The 14,331-nt window shown below is 34.3% G+C and overlaps 1 protein-coding gene across 1 annotated transcript; it reads left to right on the top strand.

Annotated features, from left to right (window-relative positions):
* Window positions 1–10,058: 10,058 nt before the first annotated feature.
* Window positions 10,059–12,510, top strand: LOC108996012 (transcription factor bHLH3). Its single transcript, XM_018971727.2, has 2 exons — window positions 10,059–10,216; window positions 10,747–12,510. The coding sequence occupies exon 2, from the start codon at window positions 10,754–10,756 to the stop codon at window positions 12,275–12,277; it is 1,524 nt and encodes a 507-aa protein (XP_018827272.1). The 5' UTR covers window positions 10,059–10,216; window positions 10,747–10,753; the 3' UTR covers window positions 12,278–12,510.
* The last annotated feature ends 1,821 nt before the right edge of the window (window positions 12,511–14,331 follow it).

Below are 14,331 nucleotides of genomic sequence, written 5' to 3' on the forward strand. Positions count from 1 at the left end.
TTAGAACAAAATCAGAAAGTCATGCCAAAGGTTTTTCAGATGCCACATCATATCAAAACAGAGTACTGAAATTCAGATCATTTCACATTTTTCAAAACAGATTCAGAACATCTTCACGTCACATGCAAATTTAATAAATTTTCATATTCACTCATTTTGCATAGGTCATAAATATAATACCAAAAATAAGCTCATCTACACCAGTCATGCTAGAAAAATACCTTATTCTTATACAGAATTTCATGAGTTATGCAGAACAAATAACTGAGGTCGTTTCAAATTTCTTTTCATAACAAAACATGCATATTTTCTAAAACTCAACCTCAATCCATTTTATTTTTATGCAAAGTGTAGCATAAAAACTTTGTTTATCTAGACTTCTTAACTTTTCAGAAATTTTTCTCAAAATTGCCGAATAACTATAAATCATCACCTATAAAATAATCAAATAATTTTCGTAAATTTCTGATCAAACACGTATCTCAATATTTAAAACCTGAAATGCTAAAATGACCTATTTTCTTAAACTTCTCAAATTATCATAACCCTAAAATATCGTCACTTTTCAAATTCATTAGTATCCGCTTAATAATCACTTAACCTAATTCCAAATAACAACAAGTCCAGTACGTAAGCTAAGCCCACCATTAAAACAAGTCCAACTGAAACTACATGTTAACACAATATGCTTTGGATGGCTTACAATGAAAAAGGCAAAATTGTAATATCATCTCAAAATTATTCTCCGTTCTACGTAAGAGCATTGGCATTGGTTTCATCAAAGTTATCTCTAAAGTTTGATGAAAAGTACATGATTTCTATAAATCCAAAACTTTCGTAGCCATAACTCCACATTGAATTAGCTATTGAATTCATCAAAATAATAATATAATATTATTTTTTTAATAAAAATATTTTTATTTTTTTTCATATTTTATAATTACAATAATCATATGTTGATTAATAATTTAATTTGATTCTTACATTATTATTACAAGATGGTTGGAGATTAAACGTGAATAAAAAATACCTTTAGAGATTAAAAGTGAATAAAAAATAGATTTGATGAATGAATAGTATACCTTCAAATTTGAAGAAACCTATAGATTTACTGTAACTCAAAGTTTCACATTTATCTATTTGAGTAATCCAATGCAGCCCTATTTTGATGAAATTCATCAAATTTTGCATTTAGCTAGGCTTTTGATGAAGCCAATGCTAATGCTCTAAGGGCTTTACGTCTTAACAAGTGAAGTGGAAGAGAGTGACTTATGCACGGGTAGTGTATGTATGCGACGTGCGTTGTGGGTTCGACCATGAATCTCCGGCATGGTTGAGTGACGGTGGTTGTCCCAGGTGGCAGAGCATGAGAGGGGAACTGGGAGGGGTGGAGGACAGGGCATGGTGGTTGGCCCCACGTGCGGCGGCTTCTACGTGAAACCTCATGGCCTGGGTTGTGTCCGGTGTAGTGCAGCGTGGAGGAGCAAGAAAAATCGCTCCACTTCCCTTCCTATAAACAGGGCCATGGTGGCTTCTGGTGGTGATCACGGGGGAGGTTCTGGGTGGTGAAAGGGGCTTGTACCCGATGGTGTCGCTTGGTGGTAGGGGTGTAAATTTAAACCGGGAAACCGGAAAACCGGACCGGACCGGACCGAACCGGACCGGTTGGTCCGGTTTTGAACCGGTCCGGTCCGGAACCGGTTCCTATTTTATGAAAACCGGCCGGTTCTGGTCCGGTTCCTGTTCCGTAGTTTTTGGGACCGGACCGGACCGAACCGGACCGGTTGGAAAAAAAATATATAAAAATTAATTTATATATTATACAAAATATTTATATATATAATATATATAATTATATGTTAAATTTTTATATATAATATATATAATTATATATCATATATGAAAAAATTTTATATTATAATTTATAAATAATAACATAAAATGTTAATCTTAAATATGAACATTTGTAATTTATTTGATCATATATTATTAATATAATTATATATAAGATAATGTTGTTATAATTTATAAAATAAAAGTTTAATCTTAAAGATAAAAATTTAATTGATCAAATGCTTTAAGCATAATATATATATTAAATTTTTAATAATATTTTATAATAAGAATTAACACTTTATTATATGTTTTTTACATTTAAAAAAAATCGGAAAACCGGACCGGAAACCGGTAAAACCGGAAGTACCGGTTTAGGAGGGTAATCGGGGCGTAATCGGTTTTGAAAAATACAAAACCGGTACATACCGGTTCGGTCCTAGATTTTGTCCAAAACCGGACCGGACCGGACCGGTTACACCCCTACTTGGTGGTGCATGGTGGCAGAGGGAGGAGGCGTTCGGGATGCTCTGTTTTTGGTATAGAAAACAGAGTATTCCAAGGGTTTGGGGATGATACACGGCTGGGCTCCGGTGGCTTATGGTCTCATAAGGGGCTGGGCAATGGCCAGAGGCTTCTGTCGTGCAGGGGGAAACTTGCACGGGGGTGGTTTCCGTTCGACTGAGCGCACACGAGCGTGAGTTTTTGTGATGGTGAGGTTGTGCAACTAGGCTGTAGGCGAGGTCTAACGCCGTGGGTGTGGAGGTGTAGAGACAGCGACGGTGACTGCATAGAGGTTGTGGAAGGTGGCGGCTTGTGGTGGACGATGGTTTGTGGATGGAGCTGCTTTTGTGCGTGAGTGGGTCGAGACTGCCATGGGAGGTTTGTAGCAGCTATAAGCTTGGTAAACTATCACATGCAGGTACGTGTGTGTATATATATATATATGGAAAAACCCTAGATAAATGAGGGAGACGTGTGTGTGAGTGGAATTGTGCGTGGCGGCGAAAATGATCATAAAACGGATAGTTGGTTTTCATGGTTTAAAAACAGGTGTGAACTTGGGTCTTGTGTTTTTTCTTGAGTCATGGGCCTTGACTCAATTTTTTAAAAAAATCCAACTTGTTCTAGAAATATTTGGGCTCAATTCTCACCTTGGCCCTTTAGAAAAACAACCTAATTATCAAGTCGAATAAAATCATAATCCGTCGAAACAAATATTTTAGGCTGGTAATCTAATAATAATAAAAAAAGAAAATACTTTAAAAAAAGTAACTAAGCTCTTCGTACGTATAAATCTAAAAACAAAACTTTTTTAAAACGACTTGTTGCTGGACGGGACTGTGTGTTACAGGTTTAAAATGTGCGAGTCCCATATAGACTCTTTAGAAAGAAAATAGGACCATATAAATTAAAATTCAATTATTAATAATTGGTCCTACTTTTTTTCAAAAACATGTACAGATCAACTTACGCATCTAAACCTATATTTAGCATTAATCACCCTCCGTAAATATTGGACCACCGTGAAGTTAGCTAAAGTCAAAAGCTTTGTTTTAATAGCATAAGAGAAATGCTACTTATTATTCTCACACTATACATCAACACACGATTTGTCATTTTTAATATGGATGTAATATTTAAACGTCAAATGGGTAGCACCCTCGGATGTACGTCTATATGTTCTCTTAACTTTTCTTGATTGCCTCCCTATCCAAGGATGACTTGCAAAGAAATAAAGAGACCAATATTCGATATTTGATCCAACCAAAAGAAGACGAGAGGAAAATACATAAAACTACATCGTAATTGCTTGGAAATTTCAGAGTTATAATGCCGAAATTAAAATTTTATTAGAAATTACGAATTGCATAGTAAATGGGGTTTGGACTTTGGAGTTTGTCTTTTTCACTAAAAAATAAAATATTGCACAAAAGCAGCATCAATCCATCTGTTTTTCGATATTGTTTTGGCCCTTCATATTTAAAAGTGAAATAATAAGCTTCCTCTTTATACGAAAAGTTGCAAGAATCAAGACACCTCTCAAGGCTCGCGTGCAGAGAGGCTTTTTCGAGGGCAATTGCGGGCGTGTACTTTTTCTTTTGTAATACCCAGAAACACATCAGTTTTGCAGGACATATAATAACAGAGTACAGGAGGTTAGGTGTTATGATGTCAAGGTCATGGACCATGGTCGAAAGCTTGAATCAATAAAAATGTTTGAATTACAAACTATCTTAAAGAGCAAACTAATATAGGAAAGAAAAAAAGAATTAAAACATTTACATCATGTTTATATCTTCTCTTAAAATCTAATATGTTTAATGTAGCTTAACGTTATAAACGAAGACAATCATAACTTGATAATACAAGAATTATTAAGATATAAAATAAATAATAAAATCTATCTCTTCTCATCCGCTTAAATTTGTCAGTCACAGTCTCCATCACCAGGTTTGGGAATGAAAGTGCAAGGATTAGGAGCAGAGGGTGGTACCGGCCCTTTACTTTGTGGAAATGACACCTTATATTCTGCACTAATTGTTGTTGATTTCTGGTCATACAAAAGCCTTGCAGCCTCAATATGCTTGGTAGTAATTAGAATGAAGGAAACAACAATCACCACCTTGGCAGCATTGAAAATACTTTCCCTTTCATAGAACATGGTTTGAGCTGAAGATGGATGTGTATCTATCTGAATGAAGATCTGATCTTTTTTTCTCAAATAAGAGGCAGTAGGTTTTAGAGCACTACGGTTGAAGAAATATAGTGGGAGATGTACTTGGGATTTCTCGGATTATATAGCTTGACAGGGAAGAAGTGAAAATGTTGTAAAGAATCAAGGAAAAACAAGTGCAAGAACACCACAATTGCGTGCCCATATATACATATTAAGAATAAGAGTACTGTCTGATATGAAATTTTAGGCTGTACATACACACATGTCAAGGGGGTGAAAGTGTGTGCTGCATGCGCGCAACTACTTGTATGGTCAGTTTGCAACTTCTTGGCGAGTCCTAGGTTGACGCATGCAGGAGGAGGTCTTGACTTATTGATGTTAGAGCCAAAACTACGCTTTTGCATAAAAAAAAAAAAAAAAAAAAAATTCAAACAAAACAAATGATTTTCTGTATGCTTGATCTCTTCTCTACCGACCTCAAGCACTCATCCCCCAATGAGAGAATCCCTGCATTTACACGTTTCTTTAAATGGAAAAGTGGGGAGCAGGCGGATCACTGCAATGAAGAGGTGAGGGGCATTTGCAGTTCACACAAACTTAGCCATAAACATATAATCGATGCAATTAGATGGATTATCAAGTACGAACAGAAGTTGCTGATGGTGCAGAAAACATCAAATTTTGCAGTCGAAATCGGTTCTATTAGATTTGGTGGGTTTTGACTTTTTGTTAATATTAAATTTGGTGGATAAATTAGAGTTCTTAGATCATAGACAATGTTGCAGTTTGTGTCCTGAATTTAGAGAGCATGTGGTCCATATGCATGGGTTTCCCGGGCCATAAACTTCAGCATATTTTCTTATCTGTCCGTCCATTCCGCATTTCAAAATGCCTTTCACATAGCTTCGACGAAATTGTATACAATTTGCATGCCACTTATCTGAAATCTTGTTCTCATCGTACCCAAAAGGAGAGGAAAGAATCCCAAAAAAACCAAATGATATCGTACCATATCAAAACTTAAAAAATGATTTAGTTAGCATGTTCTGTTCTGTCTCTGTCTCTCTCTGTTTTTTTTTTACAAGAACATTTTACACTTTCAAAAGGTACAAAGTGTATGTTTTTTAAGAACTAGAAGATCATGCAATACGCTAGTTTTTGTTTTGGAGTGCAAAGTGGAAAAGTCATCAGTAGTTAAAGGGTTCAAAGAGTATTTATCATTCTTTTTTTCTATTTTTTATTTCATGGTTTTCACGAGTCGTCACGCATTTTATGTAATCATAATCCTTTAACACCTTAATGAAAGTTGTCATTTGAATCCTATTTTCGTGTAATTTCCTTGTCGTTAAGCTCGAAGTGCCATGAGGTGGAAGATGGTGACGAGCCATCGAGGGGGCTTAATCCGTTGAGAGCCTAGTAATTAATGCGCGCATATGAAATCCGAAAACAAAATGGTAAAAATCTACTTAAGAAAAAAATTTATAAAAAGTTTACTTCGTAGATATTGATATTCTAAAAATTATGAATTTTGATTTGAATTTAAATAAAAAAAAACTAACAAAAAAAAATATTAAAAATAAAATTATAAGCAAAGTTCAAATTAAAAACTGTGTTGAGTGAGTGGTACACACTTTAAAGGAAAATGCTACTTTGACATCTAATTTTGACAATTCTTATATTTTAATTTTTTCACTTAATAATTAAGAAAGTAACTATTATTATATTGATATATTTTTTTATTTTTTAAAAATATTTAAAAATGATAAAAAAAATATAAATTAAAAAATTAAAAAAAATAAGAAGATAAATTTATGTGAGGCAACGCGCTAGCTGTCAATGCTGGGCGGGCGAAATTGTGCTAGGTGGGTGCCGCCCAGCACTACCTCACTCTAAAATGTCAACGACAATATTAAAATAACTAAACACAGAATATTCTCCAGACTTTCCTAATTGCCCATAATCTCAAAACACGTTTTTTCTTGGACACGGTAACAACGCTGGCAGTAGGAAACTATTTTCATTTGTTTATTATATATCTATCATATCATATATATATATATATATATATATATATATATATGAGGAGAATGTCGTTTTGAATGTTGTAGAAATCGCGATGATTGGATTGAAATCGCAATGTGAAAGTGAATGCAAGAGTCATCATGCTGTTCTGTATATTAGGAGGCAGCTAACATCGTACGTACGGGGCTTTCCAGAAATTTTCTCCGATAGTGATATAGAGGCGAAACACGAAAATGACTAATCTTAACGGACATAAATTGGAAGACAAAACATAAAATAAGGAAAAGAGAATAATAGAAGAAGAGGAGATGCAATAGAAAGAGAACTCTGATTCATAACAAATTTTGCATCAAAGACCCATAAATGTAATTTCTGTGTTGAATCACTTATATCATTATCTCGTTTATTTTTAAAAAGTAAGTTATGAAAAATAATGTTAGGTATAATTATAAATTATATAAACGATGCACTCTTTTTGAAAATAAATATGATTCATTTTTTTATATAAATTTTATATTTGTTATATTTTTTAAAAAAATATGCTACCTTTACAAATTTTATAATTTTTTTTATATTAAATAAACGCAAATACTCTTGTTAAATACGTCGGAACTGAAAATGAGTATGACACGTGATACAATAAATAGGCAGTGCACGGCCATCAAAAGTAATGCAGAATCGGTGAGTAATTAATGAGTTTCCCTTTGAGATTTTCAGCATTTTGTCGACAAAGCTGGAGTTGCCTTAGCTAGCCGTCAGTACTCTCAGATGATACTCTCAGATAATTTCTTGGATCTCAAATATATATCCATTTCACACATTCACGATGCCTTCCACATAGCTTCCCCGAAAATGTCTGTAATTTTCATGCCACTGAAAGAGACGCGAAAGATTTAAACAAAATAGAATATACTTTGAACGTCCTTTTATATTTAAGCTACATGTACCACTTTTAAGTAATAAGGGCTGATTTGGATATAATTGAGATGTGATGAAATGGTTTTAGATAAAAATTAAAAATAAAATAAAATATTATTAGAATATTATTTTTTAATATTATTATTATTTTAAAATTTAAAAAATTAAATTATTTATTATATTTTATATAAGAATATAAAAATATTATAATAAAGAGATAAAATGATAATTTTACACGTTGACATCATGGCATCTCATTTTGCATTACCGTGTCTGCATTAAAAAGTCAAAATAAAATGATATCATTCTTTCTTAACAATATAAAAATTGGTAAAAGAATTGTGTATATATTTATATAAAAGCTCCCAAACTAATTTCAATTTGCAATCACCCCCTCAAGTTATTAAAAAATTGTAACCACTCTTTTATTAGAAAGATGACAAATAATCTTTGTAAGAAAGTGTTTCAATTTGAAGTTTTTAAAAATAAAAAAAAAAAATGATTTTTTTTAATAAGAACTTATCAGAGGATATAAGTTAGGCTGCCCATGCGGCAGTTGACTATTTTTTTTTTTGTCATTAGTTTCAATAATTATTTATGCTTAGCTTAATTAGTGGATTTTCCACATAGATCTCTTTAGAAATTGACGGGGCAAATGCCACATTAATTAGCAGAGAATATGTTGTCATATATATATATATATATAACGTTGTAGCAACATGGAAATAATTGGAAACATGAGGCGAAATTAGACTTCATTGTATGGGGTATGCATATTAATTGGTAACTAAAAGCATACGAAGCTTTCCAGAAAACTTCTGAGATAAAGGCCAGCAGGCGCGCGGGAGCAAGAACGTACACAATTATATATTATCAGCGTGGAAATAAGATAGCAACTTCCCTTTTTCCAGCTAGAAATAATGGAACCTAGTGAAATGTCAGTACTACATACTTTTCTGGAACTTGTTCATCCACAAGATCTATACAAGAGCACGAAACCCATTACTTTTCAGTGTGGAAATATAAGATAGCCAATGTCCGTACGTAGTTATCTTTTCCCAGAAATAATGTGACATTTTCACACAACATATTCCTTATAATCACGAACTTATCCATCAAGAAGCTGTATAATATAAATACCAGATCAAGTTGATCCTTTCAACCAAGCCTGTAAAGCCCAAGTTGCTCTCTTAAGTACAATTTTCTAGCAATCTTCCTTTCATTTCTTCATTGGACAATGTATTCTCGTAGGAGAAACCTTTCCAAAAACACTGCCAGGAAAGTGTTGGTAGTAGTACTTGTGATCTTCATTTTCATAGTCAAGCCTCTTGTGGCCGTGAGGATATTGGTTGGTACCGAAGCGAAGTATCCTTGCCCGCAATGTCCGGTGCCGCCTTCAGCGCCTAAGGTTGCACCCACCTCCCGACAGCTGAAAGCCAGTGGCGCGACAAGCTGCTGTGATCAAAATGGTTCATTAGTTGCTAACAACGAGAGTCCTATTATTCAACATTCTGTATTTTCTCTTGATGTCTAGTTTTAGCTGACAAGCTACCTGATAGTAAACTTTAAATCGGTGTAAAGCTTTTGTCATGTTACATTAATGTCATTATTTAAAATTAATTTGTGTTATCTTCATCTGGTTTCATCCTTGGATACCACTAAGCATAGCTCAAGGATATGGAATGAAGTTCAAAGCAAACATTAAATCCTAAATTTAAGCACACGTATGAACATGCTGATCTTTTATAAGAGGAGACAAATAATCTACTTTCTTAAATAAGAAGCTGAAAACTCTAATTAAAGGTATTGGCATGTCTAGATTAAAGATCTTTTAAATACTTGTTTGACCTTGAAGATGATCTCAAGCGGTAGATAGACAGATACATTTGTCCTACAATATTTATTTAACATTTAATACTATTGAACAAATTTGCAGGACCACCATAAATATTATAGAATCTACTTAGTTAGGTTTGGATGGTGAGTTAAGATGAGATGAGTAGAGAATTGAGATAAAAGTTAAAAGTTGAATAAAATATTATTTTTTTAATATTATTATTATTTTAAAATTTAAAAAAATTAAATTATTTATTATATTTTATGTAAAAATTTATAAGAATTATAATGATGAGATAAAATAAAATGAGATGAGTTGAGAATATTTCTTAATACAAACCTAATCTAATGCGTTTATCGCTCTTTTACTTGAAATTTTCAAATTGGAATACAAAATTAAAAAGAATGTTTTTCTACACTCACACGTCCTATGGAATAAAATAATAATACATTTGCGATCAAGATTTCCTATAATTTTTTGTCTAATCATTTAAATATAGTGAACTATATATATTGCGTCTATCTCTCTTCAAATTATATAAAGGGTTAAAGTAATAAAAAAAAAAAAAACTGTTGGAAATATCAATCCTTCTATATAGACTTATGTTTTGCACTTTATATATATAATACCCATTTTAATTGAAATTTGCGAAAATACAATTCTGAACATCTCAGTGTCATCTTTACTAAACCAGAAAAATAAATTAATTAGTCATTAGAAAAAACAAAATTAAATAAAGTAAAATAAAAAAGGAAAAGACATATGGGACTAGCACGAGAGAATTAACTGGGGGATGATAAGGTTTCAGATCTGAGGTCGAAACCGAACGGCTCATCTTGTGTGTTGCGGCAGTCAGATGAGACTGGAGGATCTTGAAGCTGATCTCGAAAAAAAGGGAAAGCCCAAAGCCCCACGTTAATTCTCAGGTAAAATCTATTTCTCCAAGTTTTTACCTTTACGAGTCTTGGAAAGTGGAAACTACCTACATCTTTGAAACGAACTGATCAGTTTTGGTATTTGGATCTTCTCAAATATCTGCTCCGTGTCTGGTGTCTTGAAATTTGTTGGTATTCTGTGTTGTACTTCTGCATCCAAGTGCGAATTGAGCTTAAGAGGGAACTGATTGGTTTTTCGAAGACGTAATTTGACAGATCTGCTGCGTGGGTCGAGTTAAGTTTCTGAAATATTCTTAGATTCGGTATGGGGTTTTAATTTGAGAAGATGTTTAGCTTTAGAAGAAACTGATTGTTTTGGAGTTCAAAAATCTTCCATTTGGGTTGATCTGGATTCGGATATTTGTTTGATCTAAGTGAAATGTTTGTGTAATTTATATTATAGATTTTTCTTTTGGAGGCCTTCGTGTAGTTAATCAATTGGCTGCACTTGAGTTCTCTGAAGTTTCTTTTAGCTAATTTGAGAGTTTTGGGCGGGGGTTTTCGTGGGATAACTTTTGTAGGGGAAAGATGGCTGAGAAATTTTGGTTAAATGAAGAAGACAGAGCCATGATGGAGTCAGTATTGGGTACAGAAGCATGTGAGTTCTTGGTTGCATCTGCTTCTGAAAATGTGATATCAAATTTAGTTACGCCGTCTGGTGATTTGGGTTTGCAGCAGGGCTTGTCCCAGCTTGTTAGACGGTCCGATTGGAACTATGCAGTTTTCTGGAGGGTTGTGAGCTTGAAGTCTGGTAGTTCTGCCCTGATATGGGGTGATGGACACTTCTGTGACCCAGAAGGTGGGGGAGCTGGAGACAGGAACAGAGGTGAGGATAACAATTTGGATGGAGTTGGGAGGAAAGAGGAGGTGAAGAAGCTGGTTCTTCAGAAGCTTCATGCTTCTTTTGGTAGGTCAGACGAGGAGAACTTTGCAGCAAGGCTGAATGGAGTATCTGATGTGGAGATGTTCTACCTCACCTCGATGTATTTTACATTTCGATGTGATTCCTCACGTGGACTTGGGGAGTCATATATTTCTGGTAAATCAATTTGGGCTTCAGATTTGCCTAGTTGTTTACGTCATTATCAGCAGAGGTCATTTCTAGCAGGGGCAGCTGGGTTCCAAACTGTGGTGTTTGTACCCGTGAAATCTGGAGTTGTAGAATTTGGATCAATAAAATCGATTCCAGAAGAACAGAATACTGTGGACATGGTTAAAACTATTTTTGGGGAATCTAATTCTGCACAGTCAAAGGTCCTTCCAAAGATTTTTGGACATGAACTTAGTCTGGGTGGTACAAAATCCTGCTCAGTCAATATTAATTTTTCCCCAAAGGTGGAAGATGATTCAGGTTTTACTCCAGACACTTTTGATGTGCAAACAAGAGGTACCAATACTATTTATGGAAATTCTTCTAATGGATGTCGAAGTGATGATAATGAAGCAAAATTGTTTCCACGGTTGAACCAAATGGCAGTTGGGGGTTTTAATCCACAAACAATAGTTTCTAGCATGGAGATTGCTAAGGATGACTCATCATCTCAGCCTGATGAGCGGAAACCCAGAAAGAGAGGGAGAAAGCCTGCTAATGGTAGAGAAGAACCATTGAACCATGTGGAAGCAGAGCGGCAGAGGCGCGAGAAGCTTAATCAGAGATTCTATGCATTGAGAGCTGTTGTCCCGAATATATCTAAGATGGACAAGGCCTCTCTGCTTGGTGATGCCATTACCTATATCAACGATCTCCAGATGAAGATCAGGGTTTTGGAAACCGAAAAGGAGGTGGTGGAAAAATCTAAGCATAAGCAGCTCTCAGCAACAGAGATTGATTTTCAGGCAAGACAAGAGGATTCAGTTGTGAGGATAGGCTGCCCACTGGATGCTCATCCGGTTTCTGGTGTCATCCAAGCGTTCAGGGAACATCAAATTGTAGCTCAAGATTCAAATGTTTCAACAGAGAATGGCAAGGTTATTCATACATTTTCCATTCGAACTCAAGGTGGTACTGCAGAGCTGTTGAAGGAGGAGCTGGTTGCTGCCCTTCTGAAGTGATGTGAACTCTTTAATTTAAGTTTCTGTCGGATGACTCGATGCTTTTCATAGAGAAAGTGATTCATGTTCTGATCTATGTTTTAAATTGCATGAAGGCCATGAATCATGTAGACTGGGGATTTAGGCAACAATTTCACTATGAAATATTTTCCATGCGAAATGATCATACCTCAGCTAAAGAGAACCGCTATCAGAATATTGGGTATATATATAATCAAAAGCATTTTCTTGTAGCAACTTAGCAATTTGTTGTTTGAGAAATCTTTTGTTTTCTTTTACCTCCACCTTGCCTTCCATGCATGCTTGAGGGTCTATTTAAGTGGGGGGAAAAACAAAACTACTTAAATTATGCTTACCATGAAGAATAGCATTAATAGTGAGCTAATTAGCTCGATACTTTGTAATTTATTAACATAGAAAATGAACCAAAAATATAACTATTTGCTTTGCTGTGATTTCCATTTCAGTGCATCTGATTTTACAGGGAAGATTTTTTGTGGCAGTTGTACGGCCCCATGGATTTAACCCTGATTAGGTAGTTTGTTTTTGTAGATGAGATGAGTTGTGATTAAAGTGAAAAGTTGAATAAAAATGAACATAGACTAGCTAAAATATTAGGTTTTGTTTTTTTTAAAAAGAAAATATTAGGTGTTTAACCTTGATGTCCAATTAAGATATGTAAAGGATATATATTTTTTTTTTCTTTTACTTATCGAAAAGTCAAAAAGAAAAAGAACAAGAAAAAGAAGCTGGGAAATGTTGTCTTTTAAACCATAGTTTAATTTTCCGTTACGTGGCATTCATGCTTACAAAGAATTTGGTTATCAAAAAGTCTACTTGTACTCGGCGTGGATACCCCTCGCGTACCCGTCCCTCCACGTGTAAAAATTGAACGGCACATTTTGTGTTTAAGCCAAATAACAAGTTGTCTTCTTCGTCTACCCACGAACAGAGCACCCCATCGCGTTGGATTGAACTTTGACCTTGCCTTTGAAATGAGTCCTAGCTTTGAACTGGTTTGAATTTGTACACGAATCTTTCAACTTGGGGACTAAGACCATTTGATGGGATAGTATGGAAAGGCGCTCCACACAAAAAAGAAAAGGGATGGTCTTCTTCTCATCTTCTTTGTTTACCAACGAAGACGAACACAGGTTAGGTTCTTCTCATATTCTTCTTCTCAGATTCAGTGATTTTGGGTCGTCTTCTTATTTTGGGTGATTTTGTTGTGTTATTTCTCATTTTTTTTGGAATGTGTGTAAGTTTGAATATATGAATTTTTTTCTTCTTTTTAGTGTTTTCTAAACGAGTATCCACTGGGTATAAGTTTGCAACTCGAGTGGAGAAGAAACATGAAGAAGAACAGGGAAAAAAAAAAGACGAGTGGAGAAGAAATTACATGAAGAAGAAGAAAAGAAGGAGAGAAAACGGTCTCGTCTCCAATGTTCAAAATATGGAAAGAGAGTGGAAGTGTCATCGTGGGCAACAATTTGTTTTGGTGTTGGCTCTAGGATGGGTTTGATGTGCTTTGCAGACTGATTTTGGCGTTGGCTATGAGATGATTTTTTGAAATCGCTTCTTTCTTTCATTTTTTTTTATAATAATAATATCGGCTGACGTGGTATTAACCATGTCAGCCAAATCCGCAAAAGGTACCCAATGCGGCGTACCTATAGTAGAGTTGTATATATATATATATATATATATATATATATATTATCTAATTGATGTAGTACTTTTCGATTAATATAATTTTCAATGGTTTTGACTAACTAGATTATCTAATCATGAACCCAGTAGTAAGTGCATGTTTGGGATTACTGTGGGAAATATAGCTTATATCGGCTTATAAATAATAAGTTCTACTATTATAAAATTATTTGTTGTTTGATAAACATATATTTAAAACACTTTCAAATATGTTACATTTGTTTATAAATAAATTTAAAAAGTACTTTTTGAGATAAAAATGACGATCATTTGATTTTTTTAAAAATTATGGCTATATCTATAAAAGTTTGAAAGTTGTAATTATTTGAAAATTATATAGATAT

Source organism: Juglans regia, chromosome 1, assembly GCF_001411555.2.
Source record: "Juglans regia cultivar Chandler chromosome 1, Walnut 2.0, whole genome shotgun sequence".
Lineage (NCBI taxonomy): Eukaryota > Viridiplantae > Streptophyta > Magnoliopsida > Fagales > Juglandaceae > Juglans > Juglans regia.

What these genes read in the sequence shown, in the direction of transcription:
- LOC108996012 (XM_018971727.2), top strand. Translation starts at nt 10,754, where the DNA reads ATGGCTGAGAAATTTTGGTTAAATGAAGAAGACAGAGCCATGATGGAG.